This window comes from Nyctereutes procyonoides, unplaced genomic scaffold (assembly GCF_905146905.1).
Source record: "Nyctereutes procyonoides isolate TBG_1078 unplaced genomic scaffold, NYPRO_anot_genome, whole genome shotgun sequence".
Classification (NCBI taxonomy): Eukaryota; Metazoa; Chordata; class Mammalia; order Carnivora; family Canidae; genus Nyctereutes; species Nyctereutes procyonoides.
The window spans coordinates 23,136,401-23,162,738 of NW_026575035.1; the positions used below are offsets into that span (position 1 = coordinate 23,136,401).

General features: G+C 38.4%; 1 protein-coding gene across 1 annotated transcript; it reads right to left on the minus strand.

The window, feature by feature from the left end:
- Positions 1-8,241: 8,241 nt before the first annotated feature.
- RP1 (RP1 axonemal microtubule associated) lies at positions 8,242-18,328 on the minus strand. The gene is made up of 3 exons (XM_055318389.1): positions 17,708-18,328; positions 16,069-16,240; positions 8,242-13,877 (listed from the first exon to the last, which is right to left on the minus strand). The coding sequence occupies exons 1-3, from the start codon at positions 18,326-18,328 to the stop codon at positions 8,242-8,244; spliced, it is 6,429 nt and encodes a 2,142-aa protein (XP_055174364.1).
- Between the last annotated feature and the right edge of the window lie 8,010 nt (positions 18,329-26,338).

Consider the following 26,338-nt stretch of genomic DNA (forward strand, 5'->3'; position numbering starts at 1 on the left):
ACGGATAAACAAACCATGGTATATCCATATAATGAATGGAATGCCACTCACAATGAAGAAAAACAAACTGCTGGTTCAGGTAACAACATTAACAAATCTCAAAAGCATTTTGCTAGGTGATAGAAGCACACATCAAAAATTACATTCCATATACCATTAACATGAAAGTCTAGAAAAAAAAAACTGTAGTTACAGAAAATATATCAGTGATGTCCAAAGGACTGGCAAAGGGGGGAGGAGATGGACTGCAAAAAGGCATGAGAAAATGTTTTGGGGTGATGGACATGTTCTATATCTAGATTGTAATAACAGTAATATGACTATATATTTGTCAAAACCATTAAAATATACATTTGAAATTGGCCTTTTTTAAGTAAATTATATCTGAATAAGGCTTTTCTTAGAAAAGAAAAACAAGGAAAATAGAAAAGACAATTAAGGGATTAATTCAGAGGTTCATCATCTTCAGATGACATTCATAGTGGGAATTCTAAAATGAAAAGAAAAAAACACATTTATAAAACAAATTTCCAGAACTGAAGAATATGGGTACTGAATGCTTAGTATAACAAATGAAAAATATACTTACACCAATGTGCATCTTTGTGAAATTTCAGAATACCAGAATAAATAAAAGGTCCTAAAAGCTTTTGGGAAAGAGAGTCATATATAGAAGCAGAAATGAGAATGGCTTAGTACTTTTCACATTGGGTTGGAAGACAAAGACAAATGAACAAAGCTTTCATAACCTTATTTCTAACCTACGATGCTGTGTCACTTTTGTCAGTTAAGCATGAGAATTAAAAAAAAAAAAAGGTAGCTTCATATATTTAAGATCCCCTAAATTTTTACCTCCCATGCATTCTTCCTGATTAACTACCAGAGAATTTGTTCTATCAAAACTAATGCCTAAAGGGTAGAATGTGGATTTCCAAAAAATACAACATTCAATATAGAGAGGGAAATAAGATTCCCAGGATGTTGCTGAAGAAAAGCTCCAGGATGACAGGTGTGCAGAAAAGCCTGAAGAGTAAACATTCCACTTTGGATGAAAAGGGGTGGAGTAGGGTAGCAAGAGACTTTATGAAGAATGCCTCCAAGATAACTAATATAACCAAGGGAAAAATATTGGTCCAATAGAGGAACACATCTATGCTGACAGAGATTTACAGCCATGGGGATTGGTTTGGTAATAAATGAGTGATAATCGATTTTTAACTTCAAGGAAAACAAAAAGTAGTCAAGAAAGGAAATGTCAAAATACACAAAGCAGCTCAATTTAGGAACAATATTTATATGGTAATTAAATAAAACCTCTGAATAGTGATTTTTAAAAATTATAAATAATATCGGGAGGAACAGGGACAGAAGTAGAAGGTGGGAGGTGGAGAAGTTCAATAAGCAAAATCTGAAATTGAAAAAAAAAGTTTTAGAAATAAATAGAAGTGCTTAAAGTTTTAAAGGTGGATGCCTCTGTGGAGTGGGAATTCGTTATGTAAAGGGTAAGAAAGTGGTCTACTATTCTTTATTTTGAGCCTTCTATTTCTACCTGATTTTTCAAAACTAGTTACACATGTATAACTTTAATAAAAAAATCAAAATACAAGGGAAAGTATTTACCATCCAAAGAAGTATAACTTCTGAGCTGGATAACCTGCCATGGCAGGCCCAAGGTCTGGTTTTAGCTCTTAATGCCCTACAGAAACTAGTGGACCCGCTGTCTGCAGGTATCTGCCAATTAGGCAGTCACCAAGGATCCCATTCCTATCTCATTCAAGACCCAAGGGTTAAGTCAGTATGAAGATGTTCCGTATCATGCCACATCCTTCATACCATTTAGACATTTTATATTAACCCATTTTAGACCAGGTCAAAGTCTATATTATAATTATACTAGGTGGACTGCCAAACAAGCTGTATCAGAGTTAACTCCAGAGTAACCTTTTGAAGAAACAGAGTGAATCAGCCTGAATTCATATCATACTATACTACTAAACCATACCTCCTGGAAGGGCAAAACAGGGAGCATAAGTTCTATGAAACATAGTACAGACCTCAGTGTGGACAGTGGTATATAATAATGAATGAATGGGAAGTAAGTAAGCAAAGCCATGAAATAACAAATCTAGAGAGCTCTCTGTTGGTCCAAGTCTTTCTTCACATAATAAATTAATTTTTTGAGAGAGAATTCCCACTAATAGTTTTTTAAAGATTTTATTTATTCATGACAGAGAGAGAGAGAGCAAGGCAGAGACACAGGCAGAGGGAGAAGAAGGCTCCATGCAAGGAGCCCGATGTAGGACTCGACCCCAGGATCCCCAGTATCACACCCTGGGATGAAGGCAGCGCCAAACCGCTGAGCCACCGGGGCTGCCCCTAATATTCTTATATTTAGATGGGAGTCTCAAAGTATTTCCAGTATCATATAAATGAGGTGGAATTATTCTTTTGGATTTTCTACACATTTATAAGAAAAGTGGGATATTTTTTGCAATAAGTGTGTGTGCACATATATATTTTCATTTATATGAATAAAAATTAAGAATTTAATGTCATTTATTTCATACTAACCATTATCAGTCCTAATATAATAAATTCCTGTGGCATGCAAGTCATGTTTCTCCATGAATCTCACATCCTATTTTAATTTACTTGGTTATATTGACTCACCGTTCTCTTTAAACACTGTTATTTGGGTGATAGTCTTGAGATTCCAGGTATTCATCAATATTACTCTTACAGGAGAGAGACATCACCAAGATGGTAGAGTAGGAGACCCAGTCTCCATCCCCCCATGAAGATCAACAATTAGACAGCTATCCAAGGACAAAAACAGCTCTGGGAGAGCTCAGAAGTCCATTTAAGAAATTTTAGCAACAGAGTGAACAAAACACCCGAAAACAACCACACAAAAAGGAAAATATAGCTTTATTTGGCCTCTAGCTCTGTACTTGTACTCCAATAGCCCGACTCTCTTCACCAGTCTCTACTGCAATGTTATCTGCCCATAGCAAGATCTTGGGGCCATATCAGTGCACATTAACTGCCAAGGTCCCCACAGCTACCGATAGGCCCAGACTTAGCCCTATTTCTAGTCTCTGGCCTGCACCATCAGGCTCACCTCTGGCTAGCCCAGCCAGCTGTGGCCCTGAATGCTGATGCTCATCACTGATCTCCATGCCATGTCCATGCCTGTGGGAAGACCCTGTAGCCACAAGGGTGCACACCAATGACCCCACTGATGGTTGCAGGCCTGATTCCAACCCAATTTCCTGTTACTGGCCCACACCACTGGGCTCACTTACAGCAAGCCACTCAGCTATGCATGCTCTCAGCCTGACTCTTGACATGGGCCTCCACTGCTATACAGCCACAGTAGTGCATGCCAACAGCCAGAGTCCACCCAGCTGCTTGATAAAAAAAAATAAATAAAAAATTTTAAAGCATATTTTTAAAGTCATTAATAGTAATGGCTTTTTAAAAAATAGCTAAAATGAGATCACTGAGGAAGATAAAAAAATTAGGAGGATAATAAGCTTTGTCACACAGATAAACTGAGAACAGCTACATCTATACAACACACTATGAAAACAATCTGAAGACTGGCAAAAAAAAACTTTCCAGTTAATTGTGGAGAGAAGGCCATATCAAAAAGGTAAGAGGGGCACAGACAGACTTGGGTTCTAAACCCCTGGCAAGACCATCTACAAACAGAAGGGGCACCCCAAGCACAGACAAACAAAAAGATCAGACCCCACACTAGGCATCTTGCACACGGGACCTACATGGGAAGATGAGTATCCATAACATCCGGCTATGAAAACCAATGGGGCTTCACTTCAGGAGCTTTAAAAATCAGCAGGGCTTAACTCCGGTAACTAAAAATTAGTAAACTTAATGCCACAAGAACTGGAGGGCAATAAGAAACTGAGTCCCCACTTTTAAAGGGCCAGCCTAATAAAAAATCAGCCTGAGAGACAGCAAAGCAGCAGCAGTTTGAAAATCACGTGGGGTATATGTGAAGATTTATTGACTAATCTTAGAACATGAACTGGAGGGGTACAGATTTTCAGGAGACTTCTCCAGGACCAAAAGTACTACCAGATGCCATTTCTCCTCCGTCTAGATAGCCAGATGTTTGTAGGAGTCAGTGCTAACACTCTCCATCTACTTTGCTAGCACCACATGCCCTACTCTAGTGCTCCCTTGTGGACCTGCTCCATCCAACCTACTTGCCTCAGGAAACATCTGTTCAAAGCAGGTCCTGCCCAACCACACTGTGCAAGCAACCCTAGCAGGAACCAGCAAAATGATTCCTGCCTTGGGGAGGGGATAGATAACTCCAGATACCAGTGAGCCTGCAGTTCTCAAAGCCCATCCTCCTAGCTGGCTGCCAAGGGAGCAAGCCCTGTCCTTTGGTGCACCTGCAGCTGAGATGGAAAGGCAGATTGCAGATAGTTTGTCTGACCACTGGCCCCATCCACCAACGAGCTCACGGTGACTTCAGGCAAGTCTCTCAATAGCACAGGGACCAAACTCTTTTCAGGACACCTAGAGTGAGCAAAGTGGTCAATGCCACTGGCTAGGTTGAAGGCAATAGTGGCTCAGCCACAATAGTAGCACACATGCAGCCCACACAGAACACCTGGAGTGCCTGATTCTAGAGACCAGGAGGGATTGTGCTACAGGACACCTCCAGTAGTGGCCTCTTTAAGGCTACTACTCTCAAGACCATGGGATTCTACTTAATACGTAGAAACAGAGAGCTAGAGGGATCCCTGGGTAGTTCAGCGGTTTGGCGCCTGCCTTCGGCCCAGGGCATGATCCTGGTGTCCCAGGACCGAGTCCCACATCAGGCTTCCTGCATGGAGCCTGCTTCTCCCGTCTGTCTCTGCCTCTGTGTGTGTGTGTGTGTGTGTGTCTCATGAATAAATAAATAAAATCTTTAAAAAGAAAAAGAAAAAAAAAGAAACAGAGAGCTAGACAATGAGGAAACAAAGAAATATGGCACAAATGAAAGAACAAGACAAAATCACAGCAAAAGAGCTAATGAAACAAAGATATGCAATATGGTTAACAAAAAATTCAAAGTAAATTTGTAAAAATACTCCCTGGACTTGGGAAAACAGTGGATGATCTCAGTGAGGACTTCAACAATGAGACAGAAAACATTTAAAAGAACCAGTCAGATCTGAAGAGTTTTAATAACTGAAATTTAAAAATATACTAGACAGAACCAACAGCAGATTAGTGGATACAAAAAGACAAATTAGCAATCTGGAAGACAAGTTGATAAAAAGCAACCAAACTGGGGATTCCTGGGTGGCTCAGCGGTTTGGCGCCTGCCTTTGGCCCAAGGCGCGATCCTGGGGTCCCTCTGCCTCAGAGATGTCTCTCTGCCTCTTTCTGAGTCCAGCGACTGAGCTTCCAGCAAAGCATAGTGCAGCTGACATCTTGTGGGCATAAACAATAATTACATCATTTCACCTAGATTCCAAGATTCTGAACTTGGCTACATTATCCAGAACACAATAGGCTCAGATCCCATCCTCAATCTCGGACACTTCACCTTTAAAGCAAAAGCCAGGTCTGTGCAAAATTCTTAAATTTCTTCTGAAGTTTCATTTAGTCTTCTTTCACAGTGTTACAAGATATGTTTTTAATATAAGTCTGGTGAAAATTTTTTAAAATTCATTTTAATGTTTAAAAGAAAAAATCACTTTCATCACAGATGTTTTTAATGACTGAAATATTGCTTCAAAAAATACACAAAAAAAAACTCAGCTCTACCTCTTAGCATCTTTTCATATCCCCCTCCCTATATGTATCAATTTGAAGATAACAAGGCATAAAGAAAAAGCATTTCTTAACCATTCAACACATTTACTAGGTGCTTACCATGTCCCAAGCAATATGCTAGAACCAGGATAGAAACATGATAGATGATGTGGATCCAAATCTCAGAATATAATGCATATGAACCCATTCATCTCAAATAGTACATTACACAGTCATGGATTACTAATTCACATGTCACTCTCAATTCTATTCCCAATATCATCTGGGCCACCTACTAGTGTTATTGCATTAATATAACATTTGTAGTATAATTGGTAAAAACCATATGCTACATGCCATATTTTCCTAAAAGCTCCTGGCTGATGTGATTTCCCCAATCTCCTTGATACACCTAAATATCATTCTCTTTCCAAATTAATTTCCTTCTCTGGAGAGAGCACTGATTTTATGTATATATGGATAAGGGACAGAGGAAGAAGGGGAAAGAGAATTTTATGCAGTCGCCACGCTCAGCATAGAGCCTGATCAGGGTTCCATTTCACAACCCTGAGGTCATGACCTGAGCCGAAATTAAGAGTCAGACACTTAACAGACTGAGCCATGCAGATGCCCAATTTTTTAAACATTTTACCACTTTTTCCTCACATTAAAAAAATAAAGGTGTAATAAAAATAGCTTTGATTTTCAAGCACAAAGGTCTGGGTTCAAATTCTGACATGATACTGTGCACCACTGATGAAAGTGCTTTACCTCCCTTCCTCTAGGTTCTGTCACCTATAAAAAGGGAGTATAGCAAAGCCAAATTCAGTGTCTTTATGAGGAAAGATTACACGTAATCAATCTGTAAGACTACCATAGACCCTACTATAAAATAGGCACAAAATTAACATTAATTATCCACCTTCTATTATTTCTCCACAATTTTAGCCCTTTTATTTGAACAAAATTCTCATTGGTCATTACAGAAGCTTACATAACATAGCAATCTCTACTTTTCAATGAGAAAATCCTATCACTTAATTTAGAAAAAGCATACTCTACATAGAGATAGGCTTCATCTGGTGAAATAAATAGCAACTCATAGTTTTTTATGAATTTATGCCTCATGCAGAGCTGAAACCAAAGGTATTTTTATGTAATTACTTACCTTTGGTTACTCAATGCCAAATTTAAGTTATTTTAGCACCTCTGTATGTGGCTCAAAAACACCATTAATTGTTCTACTTTAAGGCAGTTCCACACAAGAAACATAGATTTCAATGTTTTATAAAACTTGTTTCTAGGGAATCCTGGGTGGCTGAGTGGTTGAGTGTCTGCATTTGGCCCAGGGCATGATCCTGTGGAGTCCCGGGATCGGGTCCCATGTCGGGCTCCCTGCATGGAGCCTGCCTTTCTCTCCGTCCCTCTCTCTGTGTCTCTCATAAATAAATGAATAAATTTTTTAAATGTGTTTCTATACTATCATATAGTCATGAAGTGAAAGGAATCTTAAAAGGGTCCCTGGATAATCCCAAGCAAAATACCTCAAGTATTCAAAAGAGGCAATTTAAAGTCTAATCAAATTTATTTATCCTTCTAGGCAACATGTTTTTATATCTAATTGCAGTTGAAACATTAAAAAATGTCAAGTTTCTCTTCATAGCAGTTCTTTTCCAATTATGAGAATTTTAAATTTTAAATTTTCTTTCCCAAGTTAAAACATTCCAGCTCCTTTTGCTTCCCAGAGCTGCCCTAAGTTTTTCCTCTTTTTAATTCTGACCTATCTGGATTCCTTAACATTTTACTACTGTTTAAAAGATTATATTTTCTAGGCAAAGTACTAGAGAGACAGCTTAGTAGTAAAGCATTTTTTTCTAATTGTGAAAATAACTGGTGAATCCTGTCCTCTGGAAATGCTTGTGAGTTCATCAAACGTTCTGAGGAAACCAGATTCAACACATGTGGAACAAGAAATAGGAGATTGTTGTGAGATCTTACCTTCATACTTTTATTAAATCAGCAGTTAAAATTAATAAATGAAGTACACTTTGAGACTATGTCTATTCTATTTATTCACCAATATATTTTATTCACCAATACAGATTTTGCACTAAAGTAAACAACATAAAAGGAGAGAAAAAATATCTAATTCCTGTCTTTAGGGCATTTGTGATGTCCTGAAAGAAAAATCAGTTCTAGGAAGTTACATATGTTCAGGGAAAAACAAACACAAAAATTTCAAAAATAATAGAATAAAAACTGAGTCTCTAATTTTTGGAAAAATGAAGAACAGCAGAATAATGAAAGTCAAATCAGATTATCCAAGTGCAAGCTTCTAGAATAAGCTCATTTTAAAGAAGTGGGAAATTTTTAAAGGTTACCTCGTCTATGCCCATTCTAGATGTTTCATCTCATTATGAGGAAAAAATGCATTGATTTTAAAAGGCTGTGCTGATATTAAAATTATAAATCTTCATCATTGCTTTCAAGATCAAATTGGCTTTCCTCTTCCCAAATAAAAAGATTTTCATCCTCAAATACATAAAATATTTCTACTGTATTTCTGTTACTAATATTTAAGGATGTTTCAACTTGGTAAAATAGGCAAGTCTGACCATGCATTTCAAAAAAGAAGTCACTATTTTCTCTTACTACTTGGTTGAGATTTGTTCTTGAGTTCTGAAATCTGCTATTCAAGAAATTATTATTCTCATCAACTACTTCAAAGATTTCATTTGTCTGATTCATGGAGTCGCGTGTATCTGAATTCCTATTATCCACAATCAACAATGATGTGTGCAAGAAATTCACACAAAACTTTTTCTTTAAATATAATTGAAATTTCTTTAAATTATTTTCTTCCTCTAAGCCCAATGAACTAACTCCTTTTAAATTTCTTAATTTTCTTTTATCCATCAAGTCAAATGTATCATCAAAGGCATTATCAATAAATGCTTTTCTACCATTTGCTTTATTGTTATCATCTCTAAATATGGTTTTGTTTGATGGTAGTAAATATGGATGTACTTTCATCCATAAATGGAGGCCCAAGAAATTTTCAATATCAGAATTTTTGCAATATGCAAATCCTCGGTCTTCCTCATTTATAGGCTGGATGATAACAGTTAGTATCGGGCAATGCTGTCCACAGATAGCATAGAGTTTATCCAAAGAGTCACCTTCCTGAAGTGCACCATGAATTGCATTATTGGCAGGCAAAGGTTGATTTTTAATAGTATCATCAGAGACAGGATGAACTTTGTTACCAGCAGATGTAAAGCCATGAGTTACTGATGTGCATACTCTTTCTGATTTATGATTAGCCTTCTCCTCTGCATGATGAACTGGTATTGTCTCCCTGGCACAAGTTTTATTTTGAACATCTAGCAAATCCTCACAAAAAGGCTCAGAATCACTACAATGAGGCATATTAAAATAACTGCATTTCAGTTCAAGGGGTTGACTCAATTCCTCCAATTCTGAAGAGGACAGCTCAGCCATGTTTGGGTCTGGGGCCAAATTTCCGAAATGGGAATATGGTACTTCATTGTCATTATTAAGTAGAGTATCCACTGATATGATGTCTGCATTGCCATATAAGCCAGAATTTTCAGGAGATGATATTCTTAACAAATGATTTTCTTTCAGGAGCCACTTTCCTTTATCAATCAGTACTCCTCCTTCTATGTCTTTGATGATTCTGTTATGATCGTTTTGTTTTGTACCATGTCCTACAATGTCTCCTCCATGATAATTGGCCCTCACATCATTAAAGTCACATTTATCTTGTCCTTCTTCTAGAAATTTCTGCAACATAGATGAATTACTAGAGAGCTGTTCAGAAGAGCCAAATGACTGACCTTCAGAATCGTAAAGATCTACTTTCCTAGCACACTGAAATTCGACAGAATTATAAGGACAAACCTGAGATCTGTGTATAGACCCAGAAAAAAAAGATGGTTTAATAATTTCCCCTTTACTGTAAAGTTTTTCTATTGTCCTTTTAACAAATCCTTTATTATAGTCCTTGTCTTGAACAATTTCCTCACAACTGCCATTGGGGCCATCACTGGATGTTTTATATGGCTGCTCATTCTCACTGCTTGGTCTAAATTCAGACCAATCAGAAGTCACTGGTCCTATGAAGTCATTTTTAAAATCAAGAGAGGACTCTGAATAACTTCCAATTTCCATGCTTTTCACCATCATTTTTACTCTCATTTTAGTTTCTCTTTCATTGAGTTCCTTTTCAGTATTTTGCTTAGAATCATAGCAAAACACTAAAGATGGTGGTGTTGCCAGCCTCCTTCGGATTGCCTCGCAAATTATACCATTTCTTCCTTCTTCTTCTTCTGTAATGTTCCTTCTGGAGCCATCGATCAACTGCAAATTTTTACTAGCCTCTAACTCTTTTTGGATCAATTCTTCAGCGGCCTGCTCTCTTGCATTTACCTTCATATGAAAGGTATCAGTGTCCTGGTTTTCTAATTCTTCAAAAGATTCCAATTCTGAAATGTTTCTTTCACTTGATGTCATGCTATTGGTTATTGAGCCCGGTTCTTCAGAAGTCTTTGAGTCTTCCTTATCAGATGATGTATATGCATTTTTACCCTGAAATGTCTTTAATGAATAATTTTTAAATTCAGCTACAGAACTACATTCCTTATCAAATTCTGGTTCAGTTTCATTTATGGGAAAGCTAGAGTAGCTTAAATTGCTGATATTCTGGTCTGATACCAATATATTAAAGCTATGTTTACACCCAGGGTCTGCCAAAATATTTAGATCTTTCTGAACTTTATTGATTCTTTCTAATTCTTCAGTCAATTCCAAATTATCAGTACATGTGTTTTCTTTAAAAATTAAAAAATCACTGGTGTTACAGATTTTGTTGGGAATGTAGGCCTCATCAATTGGGCAGGTTGCCTTACGACTATGGTTTTCTTCATGAGCACAAGCCTTGTGGGAAGATAGAGCATCAGTAAGTGAACAGACCTCTCCTTGGAAACAAGCCTTATTCATGGGGGTCTGATCAACAGTACAGCCATCACTAGGGCAAAAAATGTCACTGAGGTTACAAGTCTCTTTTGGAGGACAGGTCTTATTCACAATGCACATCTGACATGAACAGGTCAACTCTAAAACACAGGCTTCAGGGCCACAGTGCTCACTGGCAGAGTAGCCTCCACCTGAAGAGATTTTCTGTGTTTTTTCATTTTCAACGCACTTAGGAACTCTATGAAGGTTGGGTGTGGAACAATTTGCAGAAAGTCCTACTGGAACCATGTCTTGTTCTTTCTCAGTGAGTCCAAAGTGATTTGTGGTTGATTCCACTAAATTGGCAACAGCAGCCTTCAAATCATCAGCTTCCTCCGTGATGGCAGTATGCCTTAGGACCTCCAATAATCCAAGTATTTCTGAAGCTCTGTTGGTAGTCTTGTGAGGATCACCTTGACAGAAGCTATTTATACTTCCTTTTAAGGTTAGTACCAGAAGCCAAGCTAGAAGAACATTAGTATAAGACTTACATATTGGGGAAGAGAAGGGAATATCTGCAAGTGAACCTGGCATTTGAGTAATTCCATTCTGAGTCTTATGAATACTAGGAACTAAAGCTTGCAGTTGGCGAAGCAATAAGATTGGTAAAGTGTCTTTTGAAGTGTCTTCTTCTGTAAGATCTACTTGAATAGCAGCTTCTACGCTGTGCCTTTTTGTAGCTACATTTATCTCTTGGTAAACAAGGCTTATCTCTGGTCCTAATTTTTCAGCACATACCTGGATTTTAGTATTATGATCATCAATAGCTGACTGTGACAAAGCACAATTTTCATGCAAGGGAAGCAAGCAAGCATCATTCAGAGATTCAACCTGGTTCTCATAGAGATCTTTAGAAAGTTCTTCACTGTTAACTTTGTCAAAAAAATTACCTACCTTTTTTCCTAGATTTTCTGTCAAACTGGCATTTTTAGTTATGTATTTGTTACTTTCTCTAGCAAAATTATTTCCTTCTCCAGAACTTGTGTGGGACTTAGTTCCTGCAAAACCATTGTTGTTACAATTTACCACACTCCTATCCTTTTTGTATATTGGAGCTGATTTTCTAGGTTGCAAAGCTGAATGTGGATTTGTGTTCTGCAACCATCTCTGTATATAATTTTGAACTGAATGATGGCTAATAGCCTCAGGAAAAACAGCTTTTTTCAAAGAACCTAAGGAATTTGCCCTGGTTGTAACTTGTTGTTTACTTACAGTAGTACTTGATTTTAACTTAACCCCTTTTTGTTTCTTCTGAGTTTTTAAAGTTATGTGTGGATTATTAACTTTTGAAACTAAATTTTTCTTAGTAATTCCTCCCAAATACCAAGATGCTATTTCTGCTTGGCCCTGTGGTCCACAAAAATCACTGGGTTTTTGCTCAAGGAAGTTAAACATAGGAAATAAATTTTGATCTTCAAAATTATTTTTGCAATACCTAAAGTCATTATGGGGAAATACTTTATCTCCTTGACCAATTTCTCTTTTTGTAGGTCCTCCTAAACTTACTTTGGTTAGTGGTCTGGATTTTCTTTTAGCTAAAAGTCCTTGAACCTTTTTAGGATTCTGAAGAGTATTTAATTTATTTACGTGGAAATTCTTGGAATGTACAGGATTGAGATCACTTTGGGGACAATAATTTGATTCAATTACCGTATCACTTACATGGAGGTCTTCCTCACAAACTACTCCTCCTTTAAGGGAACCATCTGAACCCTCCAATATGATTTCCTGTGCAATTCTACGTCCTGTGTTTATTCTCTTACTCTTACTAAGAATTCCTTTGGTTGCAATCTTCCGGACCTGATGCCTAGAATTTATCACTTGTTGCTGAGATTTCATCTTCTTTTTGCTGGCAACAGATAACAAAGTCTGCTTTTCATTTGCTGGAAATTTTGTTAAATCACACTGAGCAAATTCGTTAATTAGTCTGTCAATTCTTGTGGTAACAGTGGAAGACTCTACTAAAGCTGGGATCTCAGAAACAGTTTTGTCAATTCCAGAGTCGTTACTTAAAGAATGAGTTGTATCTGCTAAAATAGGGCTGAATCTATCCCCGGTCCTACTATAAGGCCTTAAGATTTTGATATTAGTTTTGTTGTCTGATGTTAAACTATCAACTATAACTTCCTCCACAACTGAGTTTTCTGATATAGTCTGTGGCAAGCCATTATCATGAGACATCTCTAACATCTTCTGATTTGTAATTTCTACACCAGCACGTATTGCACCTGACTTGAGCAACCTGCTTTCCTTTTTCCTTTCTAAAGATGACTCCATCTGCTCATTGTTATTGATGTGAACAAGCAGTGGTTTGTTAGATACTGATGACATTTTACTGCAAGAATGTGTGAACATGTGATACTCAGATTTGTTTTCCCCATCTTCCCTTGCTTCACTATAGGAAAATTGTCTAATCATTTCCTCTTCAACTTCAGTTTCAGAAACCAAGGTCACACTCCCTCTCACAGATTTTTGTCTCACTCTCTTTGGTCCAGGTGTAGGGGGCCTATAAAAATGATGCTTTGCTTGATCCTGAGTCCCCTGGACAGTGTTTGTGTCCATAGCACCATTCTCCCAACTAACAGAAGTGCAAGTTTCAGTCTCTTGATCTGTTATTCGAGTGTTTATTTCCTCTGTCAAACTGACCTCTTGATTATTGTCTTTCTCCAGAGATGAGACATCTGCAGACAATGAGCATGCTGCAATCTTTAAATGAGATGACTGATCATCTGTTCTTCCTGGAAAACAGCCTACCTCACACTTTTCATTGTTATGAGAAAGACTAGCTCTACTGACAGTGGTCCACTTTATGGTTTCCTCCTCTTTTATCTTAAATCGAACTTTCATCTCAACTGTCATGGTGCCATCTTGATTAAAAATAATTGATTTCTCAATATCATCTTCAGAAGGGTATATCAGTAAATTCCGAGAATCATTTTTTTCCAAGGCCAAGTAATTTTCAGAAGCAAAAGAATGGTCTGAGTAGCAATCATTATTATGCATTTTGCCAGAAGAAACAGAATAAATCTGGGACCTTGGGCTTGAAGGCACATGTGTGCTCACTTTCAAGATTTTAAGAGTTAAAAGATGTCCCATGTCAAAATGCAGAAGACAGAGAAGTTATAAATATCCAATAGAAGAGGCAGCAAAGAAAGAAAAGAAAAAAATTAAGTTATTGGTAAGAAAAATACCATATTTTCTAAATTTCATAGTAAGATTTTTTTTAATACACTGTAAGTCTTTATTACAAACCAAACCTTCCTCACATTGATGCTAGGCAGCCCTAAATGCATGGATGTTTTATTTTCCAAAATATCATCAGTAAATCAGCTGGTTTGAACTTTTTCTGTAGAAACAATATTGTAAATCATGGTTTGTTTCAGAAACTTGTCTGAAAAACCCTATTGAAACTATAATGCAGCTCTATATCTGAAGTTAAAGTCATACATAGTAAGATTATTAATATGTTTCTCACCTCTATGTATTCATTGGTTATTTAAATTCACTATAACATCTGGTACATTTCTACAACCTACTCTCAAAAAGAAAACCTATAATCCTACTTTAATAATAAGATTCATAGTATTTTAATGAGTTTAATTAGGCAATTTTAAGAAGGAAATTATAAAGTAGAAACTGACAAGGATTCTAGCAAAAATAAAGATTTTTGTGGAATTTTGTTTTGTTGTTTTATTTACCAGTACTGAAACTGGAGTCTAAGTGCTGCTTACCTATGCAAACAAAGCAAATAATAAAATTCAGTTATATTCATTTTCCTGCCTGTGCAAAGCCAAGAGAGACATCTATAGCATTATGAAAGCTAAAACATTTTTAGAATTTAAAAACATTAATTGAGTAATAATTACTAATTTAGCATTCACTTTGCATAATGTAATTACATTTTACATAGGGCACAAAAAAAAAACAGAGCTAGACAACAAGCCAACATATTTAGTTATTTTTTACTGTGTGTCTCTAAAGATAACTTTAGTATTCAAGCTTCTTTAATTCAATCAAACTCTTATTAACAGTTTGTATAGATTTACATATGTTTTGCATCAATTAAATACCTTCAACATTTCAGAGTATAAACCTAAAACTATTTTCTCTTATTTTTGTATGCATTTACCAAAATTGCCAATGAAAATGCCTCACTTAAAATTTTTTAAATTAAAACTTAACAAAACCCTCACATTCCCTAACACCATCAAAAATCATACTCAGAAACCCATCACAAAACAGTAAAATCACCTTAGTAAAATGAGCACAGTGAAATAGTACTACCATACACTTACCAGGTATTTGGCAGCTAATCCCTACAAAATAGAAACATTAAGAGGTATCTATTGAATATATCATAACAGAGGAGTTTCACCCTCTTCAGCAGTAAGTAGAGAGATTAATACTACTCAAAGGGTTTATTATTCCACATCTAAATAAAAACCAAAATTTAAGTATAAATGGCAATAAATTCCTTAGCACAGAGCTAAAAAAGTGTGCACAATGAATAGAGATTAAAATATTGAGCACACTGAATAATACAACTAACCATGCCTGCATAGAGAATTTACAGCTTATGCCACAGTTCTGAGCATCAACAAGCCCTCTTTCTCCCCAACCCAAAGGATTATGCTATATTGTGCAGCATTTCCTAAGGAATCATCAACCTAGATTATTATTAACCAGCATGAATGATCACATCAATTTTTTAAATAAAAAATGGATCCAAGGGCTGTGATTTTTACTGGAATAACTTCAGAAAGTGGAGTTGATATGTACTTAAGAGATTTTTAAAAACACAGTCACTCAATCTGCTGAGCTCAGCTATGATGTTGCATGGTACGATCTGGAGAAAACTCTACCAGATGTCACTTATACAAATCCCATAAAACTCCTCTCCAAATCAAGAAATGCTGGCAATTTTTTTTATCTAGGTATTATATTCCTCCCCCCCCCCACACACACACACACAAATAAAGGCTTACCACATCAACTTAATCACTGACTGATTTGGAAAAATCTAAAAAAAAAAAAATCATACAATCTCTAAGACTCTTTCCTACTATACATATAACCAATTTCAGTTTAGAATGTTTTTGATCCTCTCATTTTCTTTCACGTGATGAAGGAAATTGGTCATTTAAGCATAGATTGTTTTGGGTTTTGGGTTTGTTTTTGTTTTTTTGATGTTGTGGTTAAAAACAAAAGGAAAAAAAACCACACAACTCAGGACTAAAAATTTAAGTGACTTACTCTTTCTGCTTTCTGATCTAGTATTTCCCTTGATGTATACATGATGAGAGGTCCCTGGTAATCTTGCAGAAAGCAAGTACTTCTGGATGTCATAATTTCCTGGTTTAAATGGCTCCCTTCCTGCTGCCACCACAGCTCCAGAGCTCAGGATCACCGCCTGGAGACTGGGAACCTAGAAGAAACCAAAGAGTTAAGTTCCTTATATGAGCAACATGAAGTTTTGTTCTTTCCATATGGTAATTTTTTTTTTTTTATTTACGATAGTCATATATATAGAGAGAGAGGCAGAGACACAGGCAGAGGGAGAAGCAGGCTCCATGCACCGGGTCTCCAGGATCGCGCCCTGGGCCAAAGGCAGGCGCCAAACCGCTGCTCCACCCAGGGATCCCTCCATATGGTAATTTTTTTAAGATTTTATGATGTTTGGGACGCCTGGGTGGCTCAGCGGTTGAGGTCTGCCTTCGGCTCAGGGCGTGATCCCAGAGTTCTGGGATTTAGTCCCCCAGTGGGCTCCCTGCGGGAAGCCTGCTTCTCCCTCTGCTTGTGTCTCTGCCTCTCCGTGTCTCTCATGAATAAATAAACAAAATCTTTAAAAAAAAAAGATTTTATGATTATTTTTTTTAAGTATCTCTACACCCAACGTGGGACTTTGAACTCACAACCCTGATATCAAGAGTGTGGTGGACAGCCAGCTATGGCCCCCTTTCCATGTCAGTTTTATAGTGAAGGGAATCAACAACCTTCAGGGCTTTACAGAGATAATCACCAAGCATTCTTTTTTTCTTTCTTTTTTTAAAGATTTTATTTATTTATTTATTTATTTATGAGGGACAGAGAGAGAGAGAGAGAAAGACACAGGCCGAGGGAGAAGCAGGCTCCATGCAGGGAGCCCGACGTGGGACTCGATCCCGGGTCTCAAGAATCAAGCCCTGGGCTGAAGGCCGCGCTAAACGGCTGAGCCACCCGGGCTGCCCATCACCAAGTATTCTTTAGGCACCAATAATGTATACAAAATTACCAACTATCAAGGTGGGGGTGGTGAGACCAACATCATTACTCGGCCAGTACACTACCTGGTGACCAGTCTTCTGCCATAACTTAAAAAATATCTTTAAAAGTCAGTTCAGCCTCTGCCTTCCCCACCAAAATATCCAGCTGTAGCTAATTTCTACCCTGAGCAAGCTGAGAAAGGGCCTGGTGGACAGGCTCACAGCTGCAGGGGGAGCTCTCCTCTGCTCCTCCACCTACCTACCTACCCTCCCACCAGCAGAAGTGGCAGAAAAAAATGCTTTCTCTACCTAACAGTATCACTGGTGGCCACGGCTTTTCAAGAAATATTGTCGTGATAAGATTCTGTGCCAACCCATTATTCAACTCGGTGCTCAAGGAAGGCAAAAAAGGGGAGGGAGTGTGAGATTAAAAAGAGCCCCTCATGGCAATCGCTCCCTCGGATTCTGACCAGAGAACAGTAGAGCCACCCACACACGTGAGCCGGTACCCTCCCACCAGGGCGGGAACATACCACACACACACCACACCACACACACACGTGTGCACGCGAAGCCTTTCATTCTCCGGGGCCTCCATCCACATCCTACGTGACGCGAGCTCAGACGTGAGAAACGCCCAGAACACTCACCTTCCTTCCATCCGTGGCATACAGCTTGGTCACCGGGAACCGCATAACCTCTGTCAGGTGCTGCAGAAAAGCCTGGAAGCTCTGCGTGACCCTCCTGCTCATAATAACCACACGTCTCATCTTCGGGTCGCCATTTCTAAAGACCAGAAGCCTTCGCGGGGCGCGTAGCATGCCGGGAGCGCCGGCGGCGCCTGTGCTGGTTGGCGGGGAGCGCTGCGCATGCGCACTGATGGCCCGGCTGCTGTGCCACGGTCGCGGGCGCCGGCGGGCCTTGTCGAGGTCGACCGGCTGCACTTTCCTACGGTGGGAGCACAGGTACGACGCGCCGTCCTCCAGCTCCTCCAGGCGTGTGATGCTGTGCCTTCCCCGAGGGGTGCTGATGTTCCTCACCCCGAAAGGTAAAGGCACCTTCCTTGATAAGTTATCGAGCAAAGCATCAAATGTCTTGAAGGAACGAGGGTTGACCACCACCTTGACGCCGCCAAACTGTGGGTCTCCACTCTTGTAGAAGCTGATTTTTTTGGCCACAACAGGATGCATGACACTCAGGTGGCGAGGAGGACCTTGACCTTCAAAAGACCGATGAATCATGGAAACACTAGTGGAAGAAGTTTCGCTCATTTTGGCTGAGAATGAGGGGGAGGGGGAGGATAATTATTCATCTCCACAATGACGGCACCATAAAGAAAACGTGATAATGTAAATGCAATCTAATTATAGTTGCAGGTATCTTGGCTATTCCTAGCATTTCATTCATTCATTATTCCTGCCTATTTTGAAAGGGAACTTTAAGGGGCTTACAATAAAAAAAAATAGAAACAATAAGGATATTTATAATTTGAAGATAAAAACAAACTAAAGACACGAATAAAGGTGTCATCAAATAAATTATGATATATACACCCATGCCCTAGGAAGCTTTGCAACCATTAAACATTACTTTAGAAGTCTATATTTATCAGCATAGAAAAATGATCATAAGAAAAAGGCAGTTTATAAAATACATATACCATGCCATTGCCAGCATATACATATTTATTATGCTAGTGGAAAAAAAAATCCAGAAACATATATAGCCCTAATGTTGACGGTAATTATCACTGACTGGCAGAACTATGGATACATACTTGTTTCTCGTACATTGCTAAATTTTGCAAATCCTAAAAACTAAATAGGTATTATTGGACAATTAAAAAATAACAAAAGAGACACACATCAAAAGCCATCCAATGAGAAAAGAGTTTTGCAGTTGATCCCTTTAGTTCTGCATGTCCTGCCAGTGAAGGAAAAAAGGGGGAGACAGGAAAAGTTTATCCAGTTCAAATTGTTGGGTAGAACGAAATGAGTTCATCTGGAAGAAAATGTTTTCTGACATTAAATTCTAGAACAAATATATTATGAAAATCCTTAAGTAAAGGCCATATTAAACTAATGTAAAATGTTTCCATTACAGATTATTAAAAATGCAGGTAGGGGCACCTGGGTGGCTCAGTGGTTGAGTGTCTGCCTTTGGCTCAGGTTGTGATCCTGGAATCCCGGGATCCAGTCCCGCATCAGGCTCTTCGCAGGGAGCCTTCTTCTCCCTCTGCCAATGTCTGCCTCTCTGTGTCTCTCATGAATAAATAAATTGAATCTTTTTTAAAACATGCAGGTACACTGTTGGGGGCACTTGATGGAATGAGCACTGGGTGTTATGCTATATGTTGACAAATTGAACTTCAATATAAAAATATACCAAAAAAATGCAGGTAGATTATGCACCATTAATCCTTCTTTGGGAATCATTTCATTAAATATTTTGAATGAATGATAGCATTGCCATGAGCTCTTGAAAGTGGGGGTACTGTTCCCATTAGTGGTTCTAAAGTTAAAACTTCAGGGCACCTGGGTAGCTCAGTGGGCTAAGGAAGCATCTGCCTTCGGATCACTTAATGATCCCAGGGTCCTGGGATCGAGCCCCACATCATGCTCTCTGCTCAGTGGGGAGCCTGCTTGTGCTCTCTCTCTGTCAAATAAATAAATCTTTTTAAAAATAATTAAATTAAAACTTCAGGAGGGGGACGCCTGGGTGGCTCAGCAGTTGAGCGTCTGCCTTCCATTCCAGGCATGATCCCTGGATACAGGATCGAGTCCCACATCGGGCTCCTTGTGGGGAGCCTGCTTCTCCCTCTGCCTGTGTCTCTGCCTCTCTGTCTCTCATGAAAAAATAAATAAAATCTTAAAAAAAAAAAAAACTATTTCAGGAGGGAATTTAAGAGCCATTTTCAGGTTTTTCCCTCCTACTTAATAAGTGAAACCAGAGTCTGACAAGTGACCAGCTCATGGAAAGGTTGTCTGGATTCACTTCTCATTTGTAGCATACTGTGACTATTTTCTACTATATTTAAGTTGATGTAATTATTAGTGTCTTTTGATAGAGTAAGAATGCCCTGCAGCCTTAAGGACAAATTGAACAAACTAAATAAACGTGATCAGTATTAGATGAAAAAAGCATATTTGTCATTATAAATCAGCTATAAATTTGGCCCAAATCATCTACTTAACTGTTTGCAAACTGTTGCCTAAGATCCTTCATGTATCTCCAATATGATTTGCAAATTTTATGTGTAATTTAGGAAAATACATTCAGAGATCAAACTAGAATTTATATATGTCTCCCCCACTCCCTTCGACAAGCAGTTTAAAGTGAGTATAGTACTTAAGACAATAAAGGCAGCTGCAACAGGTTTGTGCTTCAGAAGCTGGGAAATCCACCTTTGCAATGGAGTCAGCAAAACTGCACCTCTTATCCTCAGCTGATAAACTGTGGTCTGACCTTGGGCATGCTGCTTAATCCCCATGCCCTCACTAACTATAAGAGGGATGAATTCTTTCAATATTTAATAAAAACTTCAGGACTCTTTGCCTCCAAGTACTCTTTATGTTGGTTTACTTACATACTTATTTTAAAATCATTTACATTAATAGTGTGTGAATAAAACACATTTTCTCCTAATTTTGGAAAATTATATTTACCTACAAGCACATAGCTAGGCTTTTAATTGCAATAGTCTTCTGTCTGGATCTCACTATTTGGAGAGCCAATGACCTGGTTATCAAGTTAAGACACAGTTATGTAAGCTGATAGCCTAAGGGGTTTGCTTTTGGGAGGCTTCCCCCCCCCTCAAATAAAAAAAATGGAGATTTTGTGCTTGGACCAGGAAAGAGAACCTAGAAAATAAGGACAATTGGAGGGAAGAAGTGGCCCCCATTGTGCTATCCTAGCTGCCTGACCCCGAACTGAAGGTACCAGGTCCTGGGAAGATGCCATATGCCCAGCAATGGAGAGGCATTTATAGAGAAAGAACCTATAAGATGGTTACCAGGGTCCTTGAGAAGGAAGCTGTAGCCAAAAAATATATATATATATATATATATGTGTGTGTGTGTGTGTGTGTGTGTGTGTGTGTGTTCATGGGATCCTCACTGCATGTAAGAAGATCTCTGAAAATGCCTAGAAGTCGTTGGTGGAAAGTGTTGACACTTTGTGTACATGCAAGTGAGTTTTTTTTTTAATTTTTTTTTCATGCAAGTGAGGTTTAAGAGTCAATGGTAAGGTGGGCATTGTATGTGAAATACAGAACATGATGAATGTTCAGTATCATTGTTGAATTAAAGGATCTGTGTGCATCCAGTGCACAATATCATTATTGAAGAAGAAAGGACAAAGCCAGATTCCTCCCAGAAGAAATGTTTCAATCTTTGCCTTGATATAATCATATATATGTCCTACATTTTCCACGGGAAATTCACTGAGAAATTCAATAGCACAGTTAAGGAACAGTAGGAGTGTCATGAGAATATCAAGGAGGGATCTCTAGTTGAGCCTGATAGATTGGCACTGAGGGTTGGAAGAAATGGCAGTTGTTTATTTATTTATTTATTTATTTATTTATTTATTTATTTATTTATTTATTTATTTATTTATGAGAGATGCAGAGAGAGAGAGAGAGAGAGAGAGAGAGAGGCAGAGACACAGGCAGAGGAGAAGCAGGGAGCCTGATGTGGGACTCGATCCCGGGACCCCAGGACCACGCCCTGGGCTGAAGGCAGGCGCCAAACCTCTGAGCCACCCAGGGATCCCCGAAATGGCAGTTTCTACAGGAGAGCCTGCATAAAGCTGAGATGCCAGAGGCAGAGTGGTGGAGATGCCCTCCAGGAAGAAGTATAGCTTCTGCCAAAGACATGAGCAAGACCAAGAATGTGGTCAGTGAGTCTTGACAGTAGTGTCCCTTTTTGTGAAACAGCTACCAGCCCCTTCACACCTTTTAGTTACCTTGTCTTACCCTTCTTAAGTAGCTTTAAAAACTGATCAGAATGTAGATGGAAATTTTAAAATATCCCTTTCCATACTTTTTAAATAGTAAGGTTTATTCTATGCCCTCTAAAGTTGAATAAGGCAGTAATATACTTAGGGGAGGGATATCTAGGGGGACAAAGTAGCCTGAAGTGGTCTAATTCTTCTCCCAGCAGGTTAGGCTGAAGGAAAAGTAGAGGTGCAAAGAAGTAATGAGGAAGCTAGATTCCTAAGGCCCTCCATTTTTCTTACTCCTGACTTTTCCTAGAAGTAGCAAATGATCTGATGAACAAAATCTCTTCCCCACAGCCCACATTGTAGTGAAATCTACTTCCAGTTACTTGATAGCATGCTACCAGTATCTTCACCTCTTCTCTGCATTCTCTTCATTGCCAAAAGTCAAACTGCAGAACTATCATGATATTTGTATCAATTTTTAAGATTAAGCAGATATTTTTAACACCATTTGGTTCACTGGATTTACCCATGATTATGCTTATCTGTGCCATCATTGTTCTCAATACCTGTACTGCTCAGATCTAAATAGTTGCTCTACCAAGAGGGCCATAGCTTCTTACCACCATTCACTTGACAAAACACTGCAGAATTACAAGATGCACATGCATCATTTCACTAATTATATTTTAATTTTCTACTATACACTAGGAATTCAGACAGTTCAGAAAAAGAATTAAGTAGACTTCTACTTCATTGGTATATTCATAAAGTTAGTTCTATGGTGATTCAGAGATTTGACATTACAAGAAAAATTCATTCATTCCACAGTTTATCATAACTCTGTGAGGTGGGGTTAAGGATGGGAGTTCAAAAAGGAAATACACCAATTCTCCCCTATGGTGTTCACAGCATTATTGAATTAAAACCAGCTTCCTTCTTTAATGGATTGCTCAGATTCCTCTAATGTGTAAATAGTGTTCTTATAACCAGAAAAAAAAAAAACCTACCCCTATTTGAATACACTAGAATTTCTTGATTTCTTGATACTGAAGTTCTCTCCTACTTCAATATCAGCAAATTATGAAGGTTTCTGGCCTATTTATTCTTTTTTCCTAATCGTTAAAGATAGAATACAAATATACAATCTAGATATAAAATGGAAAATAAAATACAGTTAGCTAAAGACAGATTGCTTTCAAAATAAAGATTTCAAATAGTTTACTTACCAGAACTTGAAACGTCCCCTTTAAAGAAAAACCTGTTTTAAGTTGTTTATGTAATTTATATAATGTTACTGGATATGTAACCTGCTCATTTCATGCAAAGAAACTAATGTCTTTGGATTTATTCTTAGCGTATCCACCCAGGGATTGAGTAAGCCAATTAATGTAATCCAAAGTGATGCTAATCACCAGACAGAATTCACCTTAAGGAGACCACAGCCAGAAACAAACCAGTTCCTAGCACGCTCCACAGTCATGAAGTCTTCCTAATCAGAGTTTTTCTTGCCTTGTCTTGCTTACCCAGTATCACTCTCAGATCACCAATCCATGAGCTTTTCTCTCTCAGACAGTCTTAAATTCTCATTTATTTATGTTAAGGAGAAAAGACTGTTCTGCTGCTAAAAATGAAATAGTTTGACATTTTATCATTCTTTGACAAGTAACTCTGAGTCAGTATTTGCTCATGGTAGTCATTTAAGCACTCCTGTTTATTACTGCATCAATGCAGTTCTAATGAAAATGGCTGTAAATGTGAACAATTTGGCTGCTCAGCATAACACAAGACAAATAAAAGAGGCACCACATGACAAAGTGATTTTATGCTTCTGCATACACAGCACTCTTCGCTTTGCTTAATCATGATGAGATTTGAGCATGTTTCAGGACTTTGTCACCTGAGGTGACACCTGCTGCCTCTAATGGCTACCTGTAGTCTAATCTGATTTGAAGTTACCCTACCTAATCAGATTTCCTATCAGGCTTCCTGCCTCAGCTCTGAACCACAAAAACAATGTAAGGGGTCCTCCAGGAAAAAAGGATCGGGTTCAAACATGTGCTCTCAAATGCTGTCTCCAAACAGATCACGAAAGGAAAAAGACTTTCGTGAAATGGCACACTCTGCCTGATAAATACTGACTTCATAACATGTCACCTATTAAAAAGTAAAAAAGAGTAAGAGAGGGAAGGGAGAGAGAGAGTCACTGAGTGAAGGAAGGAAAGATGGAGGGAGAGAGGTGTAGATAAGAGAAACAATAGTGTTTAACTTTGATACAAACCTCCATTTATAATCATCACTGTTCACACAACGACATGGCTATTGACTCAATAAAGAAATTTATGTTTACAGGGTACCAATATACATGAATGGCATCATTACTAGCTCCAAATAAAAGGGCACATTTTAAAAATTTGGCATGAGATACAACCTGCCCCTAAATAGTTACAGGCTACTGAGGCATTTCTGTTGACTTTATTTTGAATCCTACAATCCATGTCTGATAAACAACTCACATCTATTGGTTTTATTTCAACAGTGAAGGAATGTCAGCTAAAGGAAGTCTTTTGGGCACTTTTAGGAAGATTAATATTTCATGCATCAGCAAGAAGGAACTCTCCTTCTCCAAGAATCTCCTGTAACACATGCTGCACTCCCAGGACTTCAGTTAAGAAGAGGGACCAAGTGCACCTGTTGCCCAATCATGCCATGATGCTATCTCCCTCGCATCACTTGTATTGGCACACAGCAGTGTGGGAAGTCCACACCACTGTTTCTCAAGCTTGAATTTGCAGATGAATCCCCTGAAGATCTTGCTGAACTGTAGTGGCTAAGTAGGTCTCGGGTGGAGCCTGAGAGCCTGCATTTCTAATCCCCTGTTGCTGATGCTGATGCTGCTGATGTTAGACCACACTTTGATTATATTAAGTCTCAGAAATACCAAAAGCCTCTATGGCACAGCTCATTTTAAGGTTCCTCCCTGTTAATGGCTTTGATAGCCATGACCTCTGAGGCAACCTGCCTGACATGTCTAAACTGTTAAATTTAGGTGGTCGCTGCTGACAGAGTAGCCAGATCACGGGGAGTTCAATGCACAGTGGTTAAGCATACATGCTTTGAAGTAGGTCAGACTTCAGTTCACATCCTATCTGTTCCTTCCACTTAGCTGGATGGCCTCAGAACATTTACTTAGTTTCTCTATGCCTATTTTCCTGGCCAGAAAATGTGAGAAAATACCTACCTTATAGTCTCATTGTGAGGATTAAATAGGACAACACATATTATGTATTTGCCAGAGCACCTAAATGTCCTAAAAATTAATGGAAATTATTATTTTTCCATGTTAATCTTTTAAAACACCCCCAAGGTCTTGTAGCCTTTAGTAAAACATCACCACACCTTACCCTGCTGCGCCATTTATGATCTGACACCAGCTTACCTTCCAATTTCATCTCAACCCATGTGTCTTATAGTTTGAATTACCTGATACTTCTTAAATGTGGCTCCAAACCTTTGCACATATTGCTTCTTGTACTTAGAATGCCTTCTCCTAGCTCAAACTCCCTGCCCTGCATCACCAACCACCTTTGCATCTCTTCCTCCTATACTCAGTTCATCTCAGAAACCCTTCTTGAAGCCTTGTGTTCCCACTGCATAAAAATTCCCTGGTGAATAGATACGCTCCACTGTAATCTGTTATCTGTAAAAATATATGCCCTGCACATTTCATACTGCAATGCAATTGGTAGCTTCTTATAAGCCCATTAAACACCAGACATGCAACTTACTTATCACCTGAGAATTTCCAGAAACAGTTCAATGCCTTCTATATAGTAGACAATCAATAAATATTGACCAAACGAATGATCCTCTGCTTGTGTTTAATACAGTATGTTAATAGATATATATAGATATATAGATATACCTAAAGAACACTGGCTAATCTTAACTGCTAGAATTTACCTCTCCAGGCAGGCCCAAGGAACCTAGGGCAGATAGCCGACTTTCTCAGGATGCATAATCATTTTATGCAGTTAGCATGGAATATAACCTTTGTCATTTCCATCCACTTCACATGGAACTCTGTATAGGGTCCATTCTGTTGAAATTAAATTACTGGTTGCTGAACCTGGTAGTCTCTGTCTTGGAAACCATTCCTCACATTACACTTATCCTGGACTTTGAAATTGAGATCTGTTTTAACCCACTGAGGCTGCTATAACAGGATACTATAAATCGAGTGGGTTAAACAGACATTGCTTTCTCACAGTTCTGGAAACTGAGAAGTCCACGGTCAAAGTGCCAACAAATTCGGTTGCTGGTAAGGGCATTCTTCCTGG

Bases quoted from the DNA above. Each gene is read 5' to 3' on its own strand.
- RP1 (XM_055318389.1), bottom strand. From the start codon at position 18,328: ATGAGCGAAACTTCTTCCACTAGTGTTTCCATGATTCATCGGTCTTTT. The intron at 16,241-17,707 runs GTGAGTGTTCTG...GGTTTCTTCTAG, and splicing joins ATGCCACGGATGGAAGGAAG to GTTCCCAGTCTCCAGGCGGT. The intron at 13,878-16,068 runs GTAAGTCACTTA...AAATCTTGAAAG, and splicing joins TAGATCAGAAAGCAGAAAGA to TGAGCACACATGTGCCTTCA.